This window comes from Apaloderma vittatum, unplaced genomic scaffold, assembly GCF_000703405.1.
Source record: "Apaloderma vittatum isolate BGI_N311 unplaced genomic scaffold, ASM70340v1 scaffold28574, whole genome shotgun sequence".
Lineage (NCBI taxonomy): Eukaryota > Metazoa > Chordata > Aves > Trogoniformes > Trogonidae > Apaloderma > Apaloderma vittatum.
Window position 1 is genome coordinate 27,297 of NW_009713767.1, and position 16,210 is coordinate 43,506.

A 16,210-nucleotide genomic window follows, 5' to 3' on the forward strand; every position below is an offset into this window, starting at 1 on the left:
AAGAGTAATCCCACAAAATGCTTCATTCTTCATTGAGGAATTTTGGTTTTGAATGCCCTGATCTTGACAGAAATCACAAAAGACTTCATCAGGCAAGGGATTTGGTAGGAGTACAAAGCAATGGGACTGTGGGGATGCCCCTTCCAGTTCTCACAGAGTTCTGACAGCAAACGGCAGCAGCAGCACAGCAGCAGATACAGGGGTCAGGGAAATACTTCGCCTTTGTTGGATTTCTTTCTGTTTTGCTAAGTATAGCCAGGAGCCCTTTCTTTAGGGTTTGCTGGGGGAAGGGAATATTTCTTTTGTTTGTGTGCTTTCACTTGATTTCTAGTTTTTAGGTTAGGGGTTGGGTTTTTTTAAGCTTTTTTTCCCCTACACTACAGCTGCAATTAAATATGTAGTTTTCACAAGAATCTTCTTTCTGGAGAAATGTGATCTCCAAAATGTGATCCTTACTTTTCCCAGTGGCCTTTCCACCTTATTTCAAGGTGGTTAAGAATAACTCCACATCTAAACATTCCGCAGGTGCAGCGCACCTCCAGCCCAGAGCCCCCAAAACCAAGTTGGGGCGGACTGATTCCCTAATTTCCACGGATACCGGAGTCCATTTAGGTAGGTACCTTGCAGGTGCTACTCTGCTGAGGTGCTAGATCACCCTTTGCAGAGAGGCTGGAGGAGGAGAAGAGACCTTCGCGCTCCGTGTGCCGATCCTGTGGTTTAACGCTCTCGTTGAAGATGCCCGGACACTACAGAGTGGAGGGTGATGTGACAATTTACATGGACTAAAAATAAGTTTTCCTAACAGAAAGTTTGTCAGCAAACCCGTTGTGTGGTATCATTTAACCCTGAAAGAAAGCTTCCGTGGGAATGACTTTTCCCCTGTTTCTTTCCAAAATGTGAAGTGTTTGCCATATCCCAAAAGGGCTGTCTCTTAACAATCAGTTTATTGACAAGTTGCTCGGGGTAGTTGGCTATCTAGCACACAAGCGGAACGGAAGCATTGTTTATATTATATTTGGTGTAGATAAGAGATGCTTCTTCCTAAGAGGCAGGAGACTGGCTGGATCATTTCACCAGAAGAGATCGTGGGCCACTGTCTTATGGTTTTGGTTTTTCGAGCAGAGATAAGTTTCTGTAGTTAACTATCTATTTATACCAGCTTGGAGCCCACTGATTTGCACTCCGGTTGTTTTTGCATTCCAGACACATTCCTGTACTCCCCAGTAATAACTTTTAGCCTGAGGGAAGTTTGAAATGTAATCAACTAGTTATCAGCACGAAGTCTGAGAATGTTTTTGCAAAGGATGAAGAAATCAAATGCGGGACATGAGCTCGACGGAGGAGCCGGTTGTTGGGGGCTTGCTTTGGCACGAAGCAGGCTGCCAGGTTTTATCTGAATGTGGAGAACAATAATAGCTGATATATGGAATATTCAAACCTTGGAAGAACAGAAGTGCTGATTTTATCCACGTCTGGTTTATGTCGCTTGAAAGATTTCTGCCTGCTCGAGGTGGTTTTAGTATCTTCTTCGGTCTTAAAACTAGGCTGGAGTATCAGCACTGGGAAAGACTTGTTGCCCTGAGTATGAGGATGAACTCCTTTCAAACACAGTAGCGAGCCAAAGGAACACGTCAACAGGCTTGGATTTGGAGAGTGTTTTAACTGTGTGTCATTTAATGTCATTCACGAGGGGTAGATTTGGTGACATGACGCAACGATAATCAAGCAAATGCCTTGAGTAACGAGTGACAGATCTCCGTACTCCCTTCATCGGGCAGTTTACCTTCTGGACAAGTGAAAGAATGATGTATGTTCTGTATTTTATGGGTGTATTTAAGTTATGATACAACTTGTTAAACTAGATAGTGGGGCAGCATTTGAAGCGAGCGCACAGGACCAGAGGTAGCACGGTTTAGCTCTTGGCATGAGGTACCTGTGCCTTCTCCGATGTCTCCTGACCTGGGGATTTGGCTCCTGCGTGCTGGGAGCTTAGAGTGATGGGCTGAAGACCCTCAACAGCTCCTCGTGTGACTGAAGGTTTGTTCTCTGCTCTTGAGAAGGGGGAGGAATCGTCACCCTTCTTGCCTGTCGTGTGGTTTCTAGTGCTGAGAGATGCAGTGTCCGCCCCTGGACAGTGATGCAGTGCGAGAGGGCCATACAAGATGACCTGGAAGGTCCCTTGTTATGGTGGTTTTCAGCCTGCTCAGGTTTGCCGACTCCTGTGAGTCGGGGTGCTTTGGCACACTTAAGCACTCGGAGCCAGCTCTCAGCAGGCTCGTTTTCCTCGGGTTTCATTCACAGACTCCTAATAACTCCTCCATAGATTCACAGAGCCTGAGGATCACAGGCTGAAACCCACCACTCAGTGGCTTCATCAGGCTCTTGCAGCGAAGAGGTCGGCTGTGTTCCTCGTCGGTGTGGGCAGCCAAGTGCCAAGCACCCTTCGCCCGGCCAGGCCAGGTGCCCTCCTGCGACCAGCCATCGGCGGAGCCGTCATGTCCTTTTGGGTCTGCTCGGTCTCCACAGTGGGTTTGGTGCCATGTCCCGAGTAAAAGGGATCCATGTCGTGGATGGGTCCGAAACTCTGGCTGCCGCGTGAGGGGGAGGGGGACAGTTAACGTGTCGTGTCGGGGCTAGAGGTTTGTCTGAATGTTCTACGGGAGGAGAAACGGAAGGACTGTGTGAATAAGCATACTTCTGGAGATACTTCCTTCTTAACTTTGTGTTGCGACTTTCAAATTCTCCTTATTTGGGGGAAGGGATTGTTTGTTTGTGTGTTTTACTTAGGGGAAATAAACTGAAGAGATGATACTCCCTGCTTGGGGTAGACAACACTCAGTAGCTGTTCTCAGCAGCGACTCTCCAATTAATTTTACTTTTGTGCTAGTAACGCTGCAAATACTCTGGGCTCGCAGTCTGCCAATTAAAACCACAGCTGTGTAGCGATGCACACTTCGGCGGTGGCTGTGCTTGGGAATTTCTTCTTCTCCACCTTGCCTGCGTTTATACTGCTGCTCTAAAGTGTTATTCCGAAGTGCCTCCTGCAGCATTTCTATTTGCAGTAGTTTTATTGTTCAGCACGGAATTAGTAACCATTTAAAACTGTCGGTGGCACGTGAGCTCTTCCTAACAACTTACCTTGAATTACAGCTGCCTGCTCACGTTGCACAGGGCATGGCGACGTCGGGGCGCTTCTGAAATGGCTGAATTTGGTAGCGCAGCGTTGCTTCTCGTTATCTGGTTTCGTGTAGCCCATTTGAATAAATATCTTGATGCTCGCCCAATTCCCGCGGCCGGCGATCCTGGGAGGGGGATTGTGGATTGCCGTGTTGTTGAAACAGACTGGCTCCGCTCCAGTCTTTTAATTTTTTTTTTTTTTGCAGGCTTTGTAGCGGCTGTGCTTGCTCGCTATGTAGCTCTTCAGTTCTGACCAAAGAGCAACAGAGTGTGGATGAGGGAAAAAATAATCGTTATTTACCAATTTGACAATAATAAAATATATTTAACAAACAGTTCTTCAAACTGTGTTGGTAGGCTCTGATGACAGGTGAAAAAATTGCAATCTTTTTCTTTAAATGAAACAGAGATGGAATTTTTTAAAAAACTAATCTCTTATTTTTAGTTCAGAAATTATCTGATATGCAAATTTATTTTCTTCAGTTTGTTCCCCTAAGGACAAATCTATTAGGTTCTCTCAGTGTGACTTAGGCTAATCAAGTTAATCAAGTGTTATTTGAGGTAATGTCAGTGAATGCACTTCAGTGAAATTCCACCAAGCATTCTCATTGTCTGGAGAATAGTTCTGTCTCTTTTTTTTTTTTTTTTTTTTTTTAAATTAAGTATTTAAGGTTACTTGCAGGGTGCAGGGGTCTTCTCTATGAAGATGCCCCAGTGCAAAATAAACAGGCATGGAGAAAGGATTTCCTAAATGTGCGTTTCCTAAAGCCCTGCTCGCATAATTGCTTTTATTCTGCTACTGCTATTCGCAATAGGAAGAGGTGACGAGTTGCACGTGTGGACAGCCGGTACTGGGGACAGGTTAAATGAGAAGGACCATTTTCACCAGTATGCGATGGATATTTGGAAACATAAGAGTTAAGGGTTTTCTTCTATGCCTTCACAAAGGTGCCTGAGCCGACGTATTTTCGTTTTGATGTAAGTCATAATGCGAGTGCCTACTGTGTGTTCTCAATATCATCTGATCAGTTGCTTGGAAAAGAAAAAAATACTGAAAGCTGCTGATCTGCTGATGACAGTACGATGTCTGGTTTTTACTTTACCTTTTAAATGTCGCACTGTGAATTCGTAGAAAAAGCTCCATGTGCAGGAAGCCCACTAGGTCGTAGGAGGGGCACTTCTTAATTGATTTAACTTTATTGCAAGTCCGCAGAGAGCAGCGCGGTCGCGTGGCTCTGTGCGGGGGCATAATTAGCCCGTAGGATTGTCCTGGCTTAAGTAAAACGCTGATTTAGCACGTCGAACCCAGGCTACCTGCATTATGCAAGAGGGAAAGAATTTGCCTGATTGTAGTCCCGTCAACACAAAGAGATTGCACCAGCAGAACAAAATAGGCTCCTAAAGTCTTGTTTAAATTGGTGCGTGCTCTTGTCTGGATTCTATTAAAAAAATGTTAGTACCGAGAGCCACAATAGCTCACTCTGTTACCAAGGGCCAGAGCAGGCTCCGGTTGCGTCAGACTATTGTTTTTTTTATTGGAATCCTTCCGTGTGTCCTGCACGCTTTGCCGTTCATCATTTCTAAAATACCCACCAAAAACATAGGTGGCATCTTCTGGTACAGAATGAAATTTTCCTGGGAGGGATCTCTAAGAAACCGACCTTATCTTTTAGTTTTAAATGAGTAAGTTGCCATTCCTGGGAGCCTAGAGCTGACAAAACTTTTGTTTGGAGCCTCTCTCTTTTCAATTTATTAAATTCTGCCTGTGTTTAGCAGAGCCTGGTATGGCCATCTGTAGTTCCTGAGGTATGCCAGCCAGTATGTGGGCAGAAGAAAATTTAATATATAGGAGGTGCTTCTGGAATGCTTGTGGCTTTGTATAGCTGTCCTGTCCAGAGGAGTGGAATTTTTCTTGAAAAATCGTCATCCCTCCATAGCTCTCTGTTTCATAACGCTGCTTAAATAGATTGTTTGAAGCCTCCGAGATGTCCCTTGTGAGGTTTTCTGATCGCTTCTTTCCCTCCCACAGTAAAATGTAGTTTTGCAGTTGGAAACGCTCTTTTGGAAGTATATGCTGCATATCCCCAAAGGATCGCAGCGCTCTTCGAGCGACGTGGAATGTCAGAACTTCCCACATGTGCAAATTCACCAGGGAAACGCTGACAGCTGCCTGACCGAAAGCTGGGATTGAAGAGACGATGCGGGAAGCTGCTCCCAAAGGCTTCCTCCAGCATCTCAATGCCTTTCAGGTCGTTTCCCTGGCCTGAAATAATTTGATGTGGGCACGGGGATGCACGTAACGCTACGGAAGAGAGAGCAGCCTCGCTGGGATGGAGCTTGCTCCGTTTTCATCCCTTTTGCTCCTCGGTGGTTCCTTCAGTCACAGCCCAGCCAGCGGAGCAAACACTGAATTTCTGAGTGGGCTGTGTTCACAGTTCAATTCCGTTTCTGGGTTGTTACTCTTCATGTATATTTTCAGGAAAGGTATTCTGTGGTGGGAATATTGTAACTTTTGACAAGTTTGACCCCCCTGAAAAAGCCAGGCTCCTGTGTGCTTGTTCGACTCTTGTTTTGGCAGCTGCAACTGGGCAAACATTTCAATATTGTTCGTCATGCTTATACTTTCCGAGGTGTTAAAATAGTAAAAAAGTTAAAACATGTAGTCAATACATGTGAAAAATAATGTCACTGAGGCAATAGCAGATGCTTCTTCATGCATGTAATTGCACCCCGGACTTTGTTTTCACAAAGGTATTCCTGCAGGAGAGTTTACAGAAGGATTGAGCAGCCAGGCAGTAACTTTACCAGGTAATTCCAAGTATCCTAGAGCTAGAATCGGGCCCTCTTTTTCCTTTAAATGTAGGAACTTTGTATACCTCTTGGGTTTTGTGAGGAGCCCTTAGGATAGAGATACTCTTTTGTCTGCAGCAAGTTACTGTATTTGCTGGATTTCAAGCTCCCTGTGTGAGACACTGTTGCCTCTGGCAAGACTGAAAAATCCCAGGTTTACTTTTTGACTCAAACCTATTTTTCTTTCCTGTTAAGGTGTCATCCTGTGAGCTGTACTGAGGAAAAAGAAAAAAAAAGTGCTCAAAATCCAGAGTCACTCCAGAGAACGGGCTTCTCTGTCGCTTGCTTTGAGGTCGCGGTTGGTGGCACGAGCAACGCCATCGGAGCAGAAAGTAAATAAGGGCAGTTGTAAACCCTGGGATAGGGATCAGTCTTGCTTATCAACCTGTTGCTTATTTTGCCTGTAGAGTTTAAAAATACATATATAAATATATTCTTAAGCCAATAGTGATAGCTAGGCTTTGTGTTTGAGTTGCGTTGCTGTGCAGGGTTTGCCTAAGCCTCTTTCTCCCCTGTATTTTTTGTGGTGGTAGGTTTTTTGGTTTGGTTTTTTTTTTTTTTTAATCCCACACAGGTGAAAAGATAGAAGAGACTGAAGGAGAAGAGACCAGCAGCCTGCGACTTTATTTCTGCAGTTTGGCTAAAATTGTGGGTTGTGGTTTGGGTATGGGGTTCCCCGCTTAAAACTGCCAGATGCCGAATACCCAAATTACACGGATGTCGTTGATTAGCATTTTCCAGACCCACTGTTGTCTGTTAGCTGATCAAAAGCGAGCATTTTGCTAAACAAAGGAGGCACAAGGAAGACAGTGATTTTTTCCATAATACAGGAGGTGCCTCTGGTTTCTCTGGCTCTTTGCAGTTGTTCTTTGTAGATTATGAAGATAGGTTTGGGGTTTTTTTTTTTGTTTTTTTTTTCTGAGTTTCTTTTGTGTTTCCAGTCCATAAAGTTCTGTTTCTTATTATCATTGTTTCTGCTTTCCAGAGACCAAAGATAACAAGCTGGCTCATAAATTCCCCTGCTAATTTTAGCCACGGGAAATGTTGCTCCATACATTCAAAGTGCTTTTCCAGGTAGGCTGGTTTGTTAGAATCCGAGTGTTTTGGGTTGCGTGCCTTTTGTTTATGCTGAGCTGGAAGTGGTTTCTATGGGTTAGAGGGTGAGACTTGCTTCATCGGAAATGCAGCTTTGCAGGTTGGAGGAAATTACTTTTATTTTTTGTGAAGTCATCCCATGTCACATCCTGCAGCGTGAGTGACAGAGAATGCCCATTGATCTCAAAGACAGTGGTGTGCTTTTGGTTTCCAGCTGTGTTGCTGAGATACCTGGAGATAAGAAGCTGAAATTCAGGACTACAGCAGGAGATTTCTTTGGATATTTTTAGGGTTTTAAAAAAAGAAGAACAGCTCATGTTTGGGGGATTTTTTGGTGCTGTTTTACCAGATCGATAGGATGCGTTGTGTCTGACTTTCCTGGCACTTCTACCGCTATTTTTCAGGGATGAGTGTCACAATGTGGGGGGTTTTTTTTTAGATTGTATTTACTAATATTAATGATGAGGGCTAGGCGCTGTGCAACGCAGGACACCTCTGGCTGTGGTCTTCTGCAAGGAGCAAGCCTACAGCTGTCGGATCTCATGGCGTTGACTTCTCGGGCTGTTTTTGAGGGACGGGATCCTGTGCCGGGAGAGAGGCTGCCCGGGGACCTGGAGGAAGGACGGCAAGAGAGGTGGAGTGCCTGAAGGGTTCTCAGTGATGCTGGGGCAATTGTCGAAAAGAATAAAGTAAACATGCATTTGTCGCACAGTTGTGGAAATCTGTTCTCCTCCTCTCTGGAAATCCTGGTTAGTTTGTTTGGGAAAGTGGTGAAAAAGGTGAAAGTCTAGAAAAAGGAGGGAACCGTGAATTTGTAGACAGGCAGCGTCCCTTGGGTGTGCGTGGGGTGGGAACTACTACAGACTTGGGTGCAGACAAAATGCCAAGTGAAGTACTGCTGCCTTTCCTCTGGCCTTTCCTGAGGAGGGAGGGAGAAAAACGCTGCTTTAGGTGCTGTGTCTGGTGGTGTTTGACCACGGCTGCTGGTAGTTCCTTCAGGAAATCAGACTCTTAGGCACAGCTTGGGGTAAGGGATTGTTTCCACTCTTGGAGCACCTTGTAAACTCGCTAGGAAAGCCTTTCCGCCTGCAGTTACAGATCAGGGTAACTCCTCTGCACCCTGGGCACGATGCCTTGGACAGAACCTGTGAGCTTCTGCCGTGGAAGCTCTGTGCTTCGGCACTCTGTTCAACATGGGCAAGCAAGTGTTGTATTGTCTGCCTGTTCCTCTCTGGGGAGGCAAGTGCTGCGAGTGCTTGTCCTGTGGCGCTGCACAGCCCCCAGGGGTGTCGTTTTCTCCTTGAAAGTGGCAGCTTACTTGAAATTAAAAACGTGCCTGCAGGCCTTTGCATGCCCACGTTTCTGAAAGCCAAATGCCTGAAGTGAAGCTTCAATGTCAGCAGGACTTCCTCTAGTCGCGATGTAGAATAACTGCTAGAGCATCGCGTTTCTGCTCTCACAACTGGCACAGTTCAGTTGACTAAAAAGATGTTTTGGGGGGATATCGCAGCTCCTTTGATTGTCCAGCTTGTATTTACCAGGTGCTGTTGCCCAGATAAGGATGTCCCGCTGAGCTCTTCCTTCTCTCTTCATTTCTGCATACACAAATAGTTGAATAATGAAATTATTACTTCATTCCTGCATACCCAAGCACTTCTATCGCAGAATTATTAGAAGGGGGGAAACTTTCTGAAGTTATTTCTTAAGTGTAACCCTCTTCTGACAAAGAAAGGTTGCAGAATAGGGAAAAAAATAGTATATAAGTAACAACAAGTTGTGCATTTCTTAGCAGTACATTCCTCCTGGTTGCTGGGTACCTCTTTGAAGATGCCTCCCTTGATCTGTGTTGCGTTAGCTACAGAGCCTATCTAGGAAAAGTTTTCCAGTCCTGATTCCTCCACTTTCAGATTTGCTCCCTAGTGAGACACAAAGTGAAAGCTTCCATCCTCCAGTTTCTCAACACGTACGTATTTCTGAGCAGCGCTTTGCGTTCTGGCTGTAGGCGATGGGCAGCTCATCCCTTAAGTGGTTGCGGGTCCGCGTGACTTCGCAGCCCCATCGGCCTCGAGGACCTTTCTTGGCTTCTCCTTTGGCTTCTGCTGCTTCTGAGGCTGCTCGTGGTGGGGTCAAGCCCCGGTTCAACCGATGAGTGATTTGTGCTGGGGCCGAGGAAGATTTGCGGGAACTCTCTGCACAGGAGTGGGTCTCATAGAGTGAGAAAACAGTCCCCATAAATACAGATTTGGCAGCTGCTGAATTTTAAGAATGAGGGAGAGTATTTGCTACTGAAAATCTTCTTTAGATTGAGCAATAGCTTGGTCTCAAAGGATACTAAATCTTCTGGAATGATAGTATACACGATATTATGTCTTGCATAAATGTTAGGCTAGGCTAGTAGCTGAAATTTTTTTTAATCTGTGACAAGGGGAAAAAAAAAGCAACGTGGAAAACTTAGGGTGATGCCAAAAGGAAACTGCAGTTAGAAGAAGTAAATACATTTCTGGTAGTCTTCTTTTTTTCTTCTTAAAATTGTTATTTGCCTGTCATATTACATTCCAGAAATTGCAGTTAATATTTATTTTACAGAGCGAGTCAGAGTCCAGTGAAACTGTAGAGCAGTGTATTTTGTTGTGTGAGCAGCCCTAACTATAGGTCTCTGTTTCCTTTCCTTGGAGTGGCAGTGACTTAAGACTGGTATTTTCACTCCCAGATTTTTGGCGAAGTGCAAAGACGATGCCTTTAAAAGCATGGGGAAAACTTTTTTATTGTATTTCTAAAAAGAGGAAGCAAGAGCTGATGGATTGCAGAGAAGCACAACCCAAACGTGAGTTACCAGCGTCTGTTCAGAAAGAAAGGAGCTGAAGCCAGTTCTGAACTGCAAAGTGTTTTTTGTAACCTTGCTATGCCACTGCTAGTTACTTGTAGCAGAGTTATGTAAAATGAGATATTAAATTACTGAAAAGGAAGAGGTAACGTTGTTCAGCGTGGCAAACTACGGCAGGTCAGTAAGTTCACTTCCCAGCTGGGAAGTAATTCTTGCCCTCACATCGGGGTGACAGGCGCTGGTTCTCACGCTGGAATAGTTTTCATGCAAATTCTAGTTTTGTGAGGTAAGATCCTACAAAAAGGAGAGGGCTGTGAGAACGGAGCTCAGTTAGCTTTGTTAAATTTATGCTTGATTGTTTGGGAAGAGATATGGTTAAATGATTGAAGCGTGTAGACTTGAAGGGGGACATAATTGGTTAGATTTGGATTTTATTACATCAATACGAGGGATTTGACTAGTCTTCCAGAACGGAGGGCTGGACACTCAGGCAGTTATTCTGAAAATATCCTGTTAGTTAAATGTGTTTTGCATGTACTGCAACTAAGGAAGTGAAGCAATTCACGGAGGGATATATAATAAGAGTGAGATTATATTTTTTTTTTTAAATTAATCAGTAAGACTCTAACTGAAATACCAAAAAACAACGGCGATGTCTCGTAGAACCAGTACTGAACAGGGTTTGAAAAGCATTTGAAGTTCATTAGAGGTATCACACGTTCAGTTTGCCAGAGAGAAAGTAGTTTTCCTGTCTGCTCTCAGTACAGAGCTAAAAAGTTTCGGTTCCATACAGGTGAAGCATCAGAAACTGAAACGTGAATCTTACTTTACCAAGGAATCACAATTTCCAGTTGTGTAAATCCCTCATCTCTTGAGATCCTGCAGGAGCAGACACCTCATCTTTAAAAGATGTGCGGAGGAATGAGAGAAAGGAAATAAATGACTTAATTATGGACTTGAAGGACCAGAACGTCTTTCCTCCCCCTTTCCCTGCTCCTTCCCAGCAAGTGACTTCCTGCTCATCACATGGAAGTTCTTCCTCTGCAAACACAGCGACGGTGGAGGATGGCGGAGTCACTCCAGCCTGGCCTGTCTCGATGCGGGGAGCCCTCCTCCGTATAATTTTTTTATTTACTTATTGTTATTAGGAGTATTTTGTAGCGTTGGTTCTCTGGTTTTTAGAAGTTCAGAGAAATGCCGCTGCCAGAAAGAAAAGCCAGCTGAAGAAAGGAGCCAGGGCCAGGTGTTTTGTAACACTTCTAAAATTCGACAGTAGTAGGACCGATAAACCCACTGCAGTTCTCTGGAGATCTCACCTGTTAACTATTTTATCAAAAAATACACTTTACGAATGCTGCCGTGTCAACATTCAAAATAGCTGAATTCAAGAAACGAGCGTTTTGGCTCAGCGTGCGGGAGCCGTTACCCTTTGTATCCCAGATTTCCAGAACTTGAAGACAAGTGAAGGAAATAGCTTGTGTTTCTCAAAGATAAACGACATAGCTGATTTTTTTTATTTTTTCTTTTCCCCCCTGGGCAGAAAATAGTACATACATTAAATTGGTATGTTGGCGGGTGGGTTATTGTTGCTGGTTCCCCGTCTTTGCTTCCAAGACCTGTCTCCGGAAAAAGCAGAAATTGCGCTGCAGGCTAAACCCTGCCAGGGTATGGATTTGCAGTTGGAGGTTGTGTTGTTTTTCAGCGTTTATTTTGAATAAATTTGGGGGAAGGAAGCGAGTACGAGATGAAGAATGGCAGGAGGGGAACAGAGGGTGAGCTTTGCCTTTTATAAATAGCAGCATAACCATCTCGTGGCGCTTTTCTTCGCTGCCGTGTCGTGAGTTACGTTGTTGCGCAGCAACGGGCGCCCAGAATTGCACCGTGTTAGCTGGTCTTCACGTAAAATCGCGGCTCCTCCGTCGCTGGCTTATTCGTTTAATATTGTCGCGTTACCTAATTGATTTAACCGTGCTGCGCCGCGGGGGGAATGTTGTTGGCTCCGTGCGCCGTCTGTATGGAAAGTGACAGCGCTGATTGTACTAATTCACCGGAGATGTAGAAGGAGGGAGAACAGAGCTCGTGTATAATGCATTTTCGTTACATCGATACAGTTGTACTGAATTAATGACCCCTTCTCTTTATACCCAAATATTTCAGACTCGAGCGTAGGAGTTGCTTTGTGGAGTGTCACGGAGTTGCAAGGAACACAAAAGCAAACTGAATTTTTTCTGCCGTAAGAAGGATTTAAGAACAAGGTATTAGGTAGGCAGTGCTAGCGAAGTTTTATAAAGCTGAGAGATTTTTACACCTCCTAATTTTCCAAAATGTTCCAAGACCGAGATTTTATTTTATTTTTTTTGTCCCCTTTGCTCTCCTGAGACCCCGACGGTGCGTTCGGAGCTGGGAGCAGCCCTGCTCACCTCTTACGGCGCGATGCTGCCGCTCTGCAGGATGTTGCCTTGTCCTCGTCCGACTTCAGGCTGCCCGTTTTGAGTAACCCTTCTTGTTCGGAGGCAATAAAGAGACTTCTGTAGTTCTCGGTGCCAAGAACCAGCCTTTTTAGCCAACTTTAAGCCCTGCAGCGAGGGGCGGAGGATGACAAGGAGCTGCAGCCTGCGGCGATTTCAGGTTGGGGCGAGGGTGGATTCTGCTTTCCCAAATGCGTTTTCAATTATCGTCGCCTTTTCCCGCGACATGGAGCTCAAACCGGAGATAATTTTACCATACGCAACAGATTGACGAAGTAATTATGCTGCGCGGCACAGTAAGACATAAAAGTGCCTATTCCAAAATATAAAAAAACACCTCCAAAACCTAAAGAAAGATGTTATAGGAAAAAAAAAGGAATTATAGAGTATTCGAATAAGAGGAATAATAGGCGGTGTAAAATAATCCTGTTGCTCTAAGGTAGCCTTTAAAAATAGTAGTGAGTTTAATTCTCCAGTTTTTACCACTGTAAACATATAATTGTAAGCTGATTGAATTCCTTAAATGACAGCCCCCATCAATATAAGTTTTAGAGCGATGGCCCTACATCTGGAAGGCAGCAGTAGCTCTGGATTTTATTAAGCGGCACTGCCAAGTAAAATCTGGGCGCTACTATACGCAGTATAAAAATACAGACAGGCTGTAGTGGAACATCTCAAATCCATGAGCGAGTGCTTTGGGGTTTGGAGCAACAAGGGAGAGTCTTGGAGCTGTTGAGCCCAAGGTTGAAATGGTCCGTAGGGATTTGGGTTCCCGTGTCAAAGAGTTTGGGAGCTTCAGTGATAATTTAGTTTATCGTTATAGCAGAATAAACAGAGAAACAGCAAAATCAGTAGTAGTATGTCTTACTTATTTCCCTGGGAAGGTTGCAAAGTACTGCCTGGGGTACATGTTAAGGACCAAGAGAAAAAAAAAAAGAGGATTTATAGAATATGATTTTTCTGTATGCAAAGAAGGCTACGAGAGAATGACCTTCTCATAAGGAACAGAAACCTGCCCTCTTTCGAGGGCTGCAACGTGACATGTTTATTTCCAGCTTTTCCTGCTCTGGACAGAGGCGATGGAGCGCAGTCGATGGCCGTGACAGTCATGTGTCTGGCCGCCGCCTGGTGACAAGGACCAGAACAAGGGAGAAGGGGGGTGATGCACAACTGACCCAAATAGAGACCCAGGAGTCCTGAAGCGAGAGGTCGGCCGCAGAATCGCATGGGACGACGGGTCTCTGGTACCACGAAGCGACGAGTGCTTTCCAGTCCCGCAAGCTGATGACCTCTACGCTCTTTTGGAGTGCGCTGGTGCCCTTCCGTGCTGAGCGGGAGATTTCCCGTGCGATGGCAATAAAATGAACTCGTTTGGATTCAGAAAGCGGCGTGATTAGTGGCTCCTTGTCAGTCTTTGTGCCTAGAAATAACCTAGAACATCATAACACAAAGCCTCGAGGCAGTAAAATAAGCGATATTCTAAACAAAATTCACATCTTTTATTTCTCGAACGGGTTTTTGACAGAGCTCAGCTTGATACAACATGGTATTTACCAGCCTGGCCTTTAATATTGGATCTGCTTTCCAATTATGCTTCAATTCATAAAACAGTTGTAGAGGGCGTGTGTGGGCGTACGTGCGAGAGTGAGAGAGAGAGATTGATTCTTTCTTTAAAAATGTGAAGTCTGCGCTATGAAAACCCATCAGAATTTCTAGCACTTAAATGCCATTTCCTTTCTCGACGTGCTACCAGCATTAAGAAATCTTCACAACATCTCTCTGACAGATAGCGCAAGCAGAGGAATACACGCTCATTTTCCCAAAGTTAGAATATTAACGTAGGTAGCCCTGAAAAACGTGCTGCAAATCCTTTCCAGAAGGAAAGAGTTAACACGAGAGCTCAAATTATAATTTGGGAGTAAACACAAGGTCCTAGGTCACTTTTTCAGAAGTACACGAGTGAAAATGGAATAAAGAAAGTAGGTGTCAGTCCTGGCTGTTGCTGCGTGTTAGAGTAGCCCCTTGTGTCTGGGACAGCAGGTGCTGGGCAATCCTGATTGCCACCACTTTGCATAGAGCATCCTTATGTTCCAGTTCCCATATTTCGCATCCGAGGAGCCTGAAGGCATGTTACTTTTGTCTTCAGGCAGTTCTGACCGTTTGTTTCTTTTTCTTTGTTTTTTTTCCTGTAGGTTTGAAGACTTACCTGATCTCTGGTCAGAAGGTGAAGGAGCCCCACTGCAGCTGCTCGCAGGGGTTGCTTCCTGCCTTGGAATCCGGAGACGGGGCCAGGATACAGGGAGCGTCGTCGACCGAGAACGCCGGTGACTTGGCCAAGACTCTCAAACACGCAGAAAAACCCAAGGTGAGCTGTTGTCGCGAAGCCAGGCAGCACAGCTGGCAAACTGTGCGAACCAGGGAGAGATCTGTGGATGGGGAAGCCCTCCGGGTTTGTCTCTCTATTTGTACCTGTATGTATGTATACGTGCGTGTGCAGACTGTAACAAACCCTGGTCTGAGGGATGAAAAAATTCTGCAAAGTAAAACGTTTTGCCATTCGGCAAGCAATCCCTAAAGTAAGGTGAATGATTTTTCAAGGTGGTTTCAAATCAATATTTTATTTTATTTTTATATTTCAGGACTGAGAGGTTAATGCTCCTTTTTCAATGGTGCTTTGTGCAGCTGCTGTAACTTCTATGATTTTCTGCATTTGCTGCAGCCTGCTTCTGCCGTTCCTCTATTGTGTGGGTCCTGTACCTGTGAACCTTTTCCTTTGAGTGTGTAACAGACATCCCTGCAAAGACATAACGGAGTTGTTTGTGTGGTGGGAGAAAATGCTCCGGTAGGCTATGAGACTGTTTTATCTGCTTGCTCTAGAAACCTATATCTAAAACTGAGGGCAGTGATTTGTACGGATTCAGCTTAGAGAAATGATGACATTTTGTTATGTTCACACCTCTCACAAGATCTCTTGACAAGGAAATCTGTGAAACAATGTGTGTTGCTTCGAAGCTTTGCTGTTACTCTCCATCTTCCAGCTCAGAACAGACTTCCCAAACAACAGATGTCTGTTCTCTATTTTCATTTGTGCTGAGAGTTCCTCATCCTGGGTTGCCTGAGCTGGGCACAAATGTCATTGCAATGGGTGGTCACCTGCAGATCACCGGCCTTGGGCTTCAGGGGATTTAGTCCTGAGAGGATCTCTTTCACGCAGGTGTCAGATTGAGCTGACAGAGCTGATATGGGGACAAAATTCCAAGCTACTCTGGTTTTGTTGCTCGTGTGTTTGTTGTCCAGATTAGGAGAGCACAAGTTAGGGCACCTTTACCCTAACCCTGTGCCTGGTTTTAAGTTTTGGAGTAAAAACACAAGTGAGATCAGCTGGAAGCCCAAAGATCTGCTCCGAAGTTAAGTGAGCTGCTCGGAGGGCAAGCCAGAACTACAGAAGGTAGCTCCAGCCATCTTTATCCCTTCCCAAAATCTGCGCCGTGTGCGGTTTGACTGCATCCAAGTTCCTTGCAATGCTTTTCTATTCCTTCTTCCATGTAAGAAAGAATGTATTTGGCATCCCTCAGGCACCAGCTTTCCAGCTCTTCTGTCTTTCAGTGACAGTACTAGCAAGTAAAGTAGAGAAAACACGTCTCGGAGCAGTCGGTGGGTGTACGTACGGATAATCCTGTCTGGGCTGCCTAGCACGTGGCTGTGCTGAGGTCCAGGTAGGGAGTAGAAAGTCCCTTTTTTCAGGCAGAGCAGGAGGAGGTGAAGCGGTATTCCTGAGCTTGTCCAGCCGTGGAGC

General features: G+C 45.0%; 1 protein-coding gene across 1 annotated transcript in view; it reads left to right on the plus strand.

Moving 5' to 3' along the window:
* Positions 1-16,210, plus strand: part of ADCY9 (adenylate cyclase 9) — a gene marked incomplete at its 5' end in the record, with an annotated part of 77,019 nt that overhangs the window by 27,293 nt on the left and 33,516 nt on the right. The window contains one exon of the mRNA XM_009868494.1: positions 14,607-14,779. Within this exon, the coding sequence (XP_009866796.1) occupies positions 14,607-14,779 (173 nt within the window). The remainder of the gene's footprint in view (positions 1-14,606; positions 14,780-16,210) is intronic.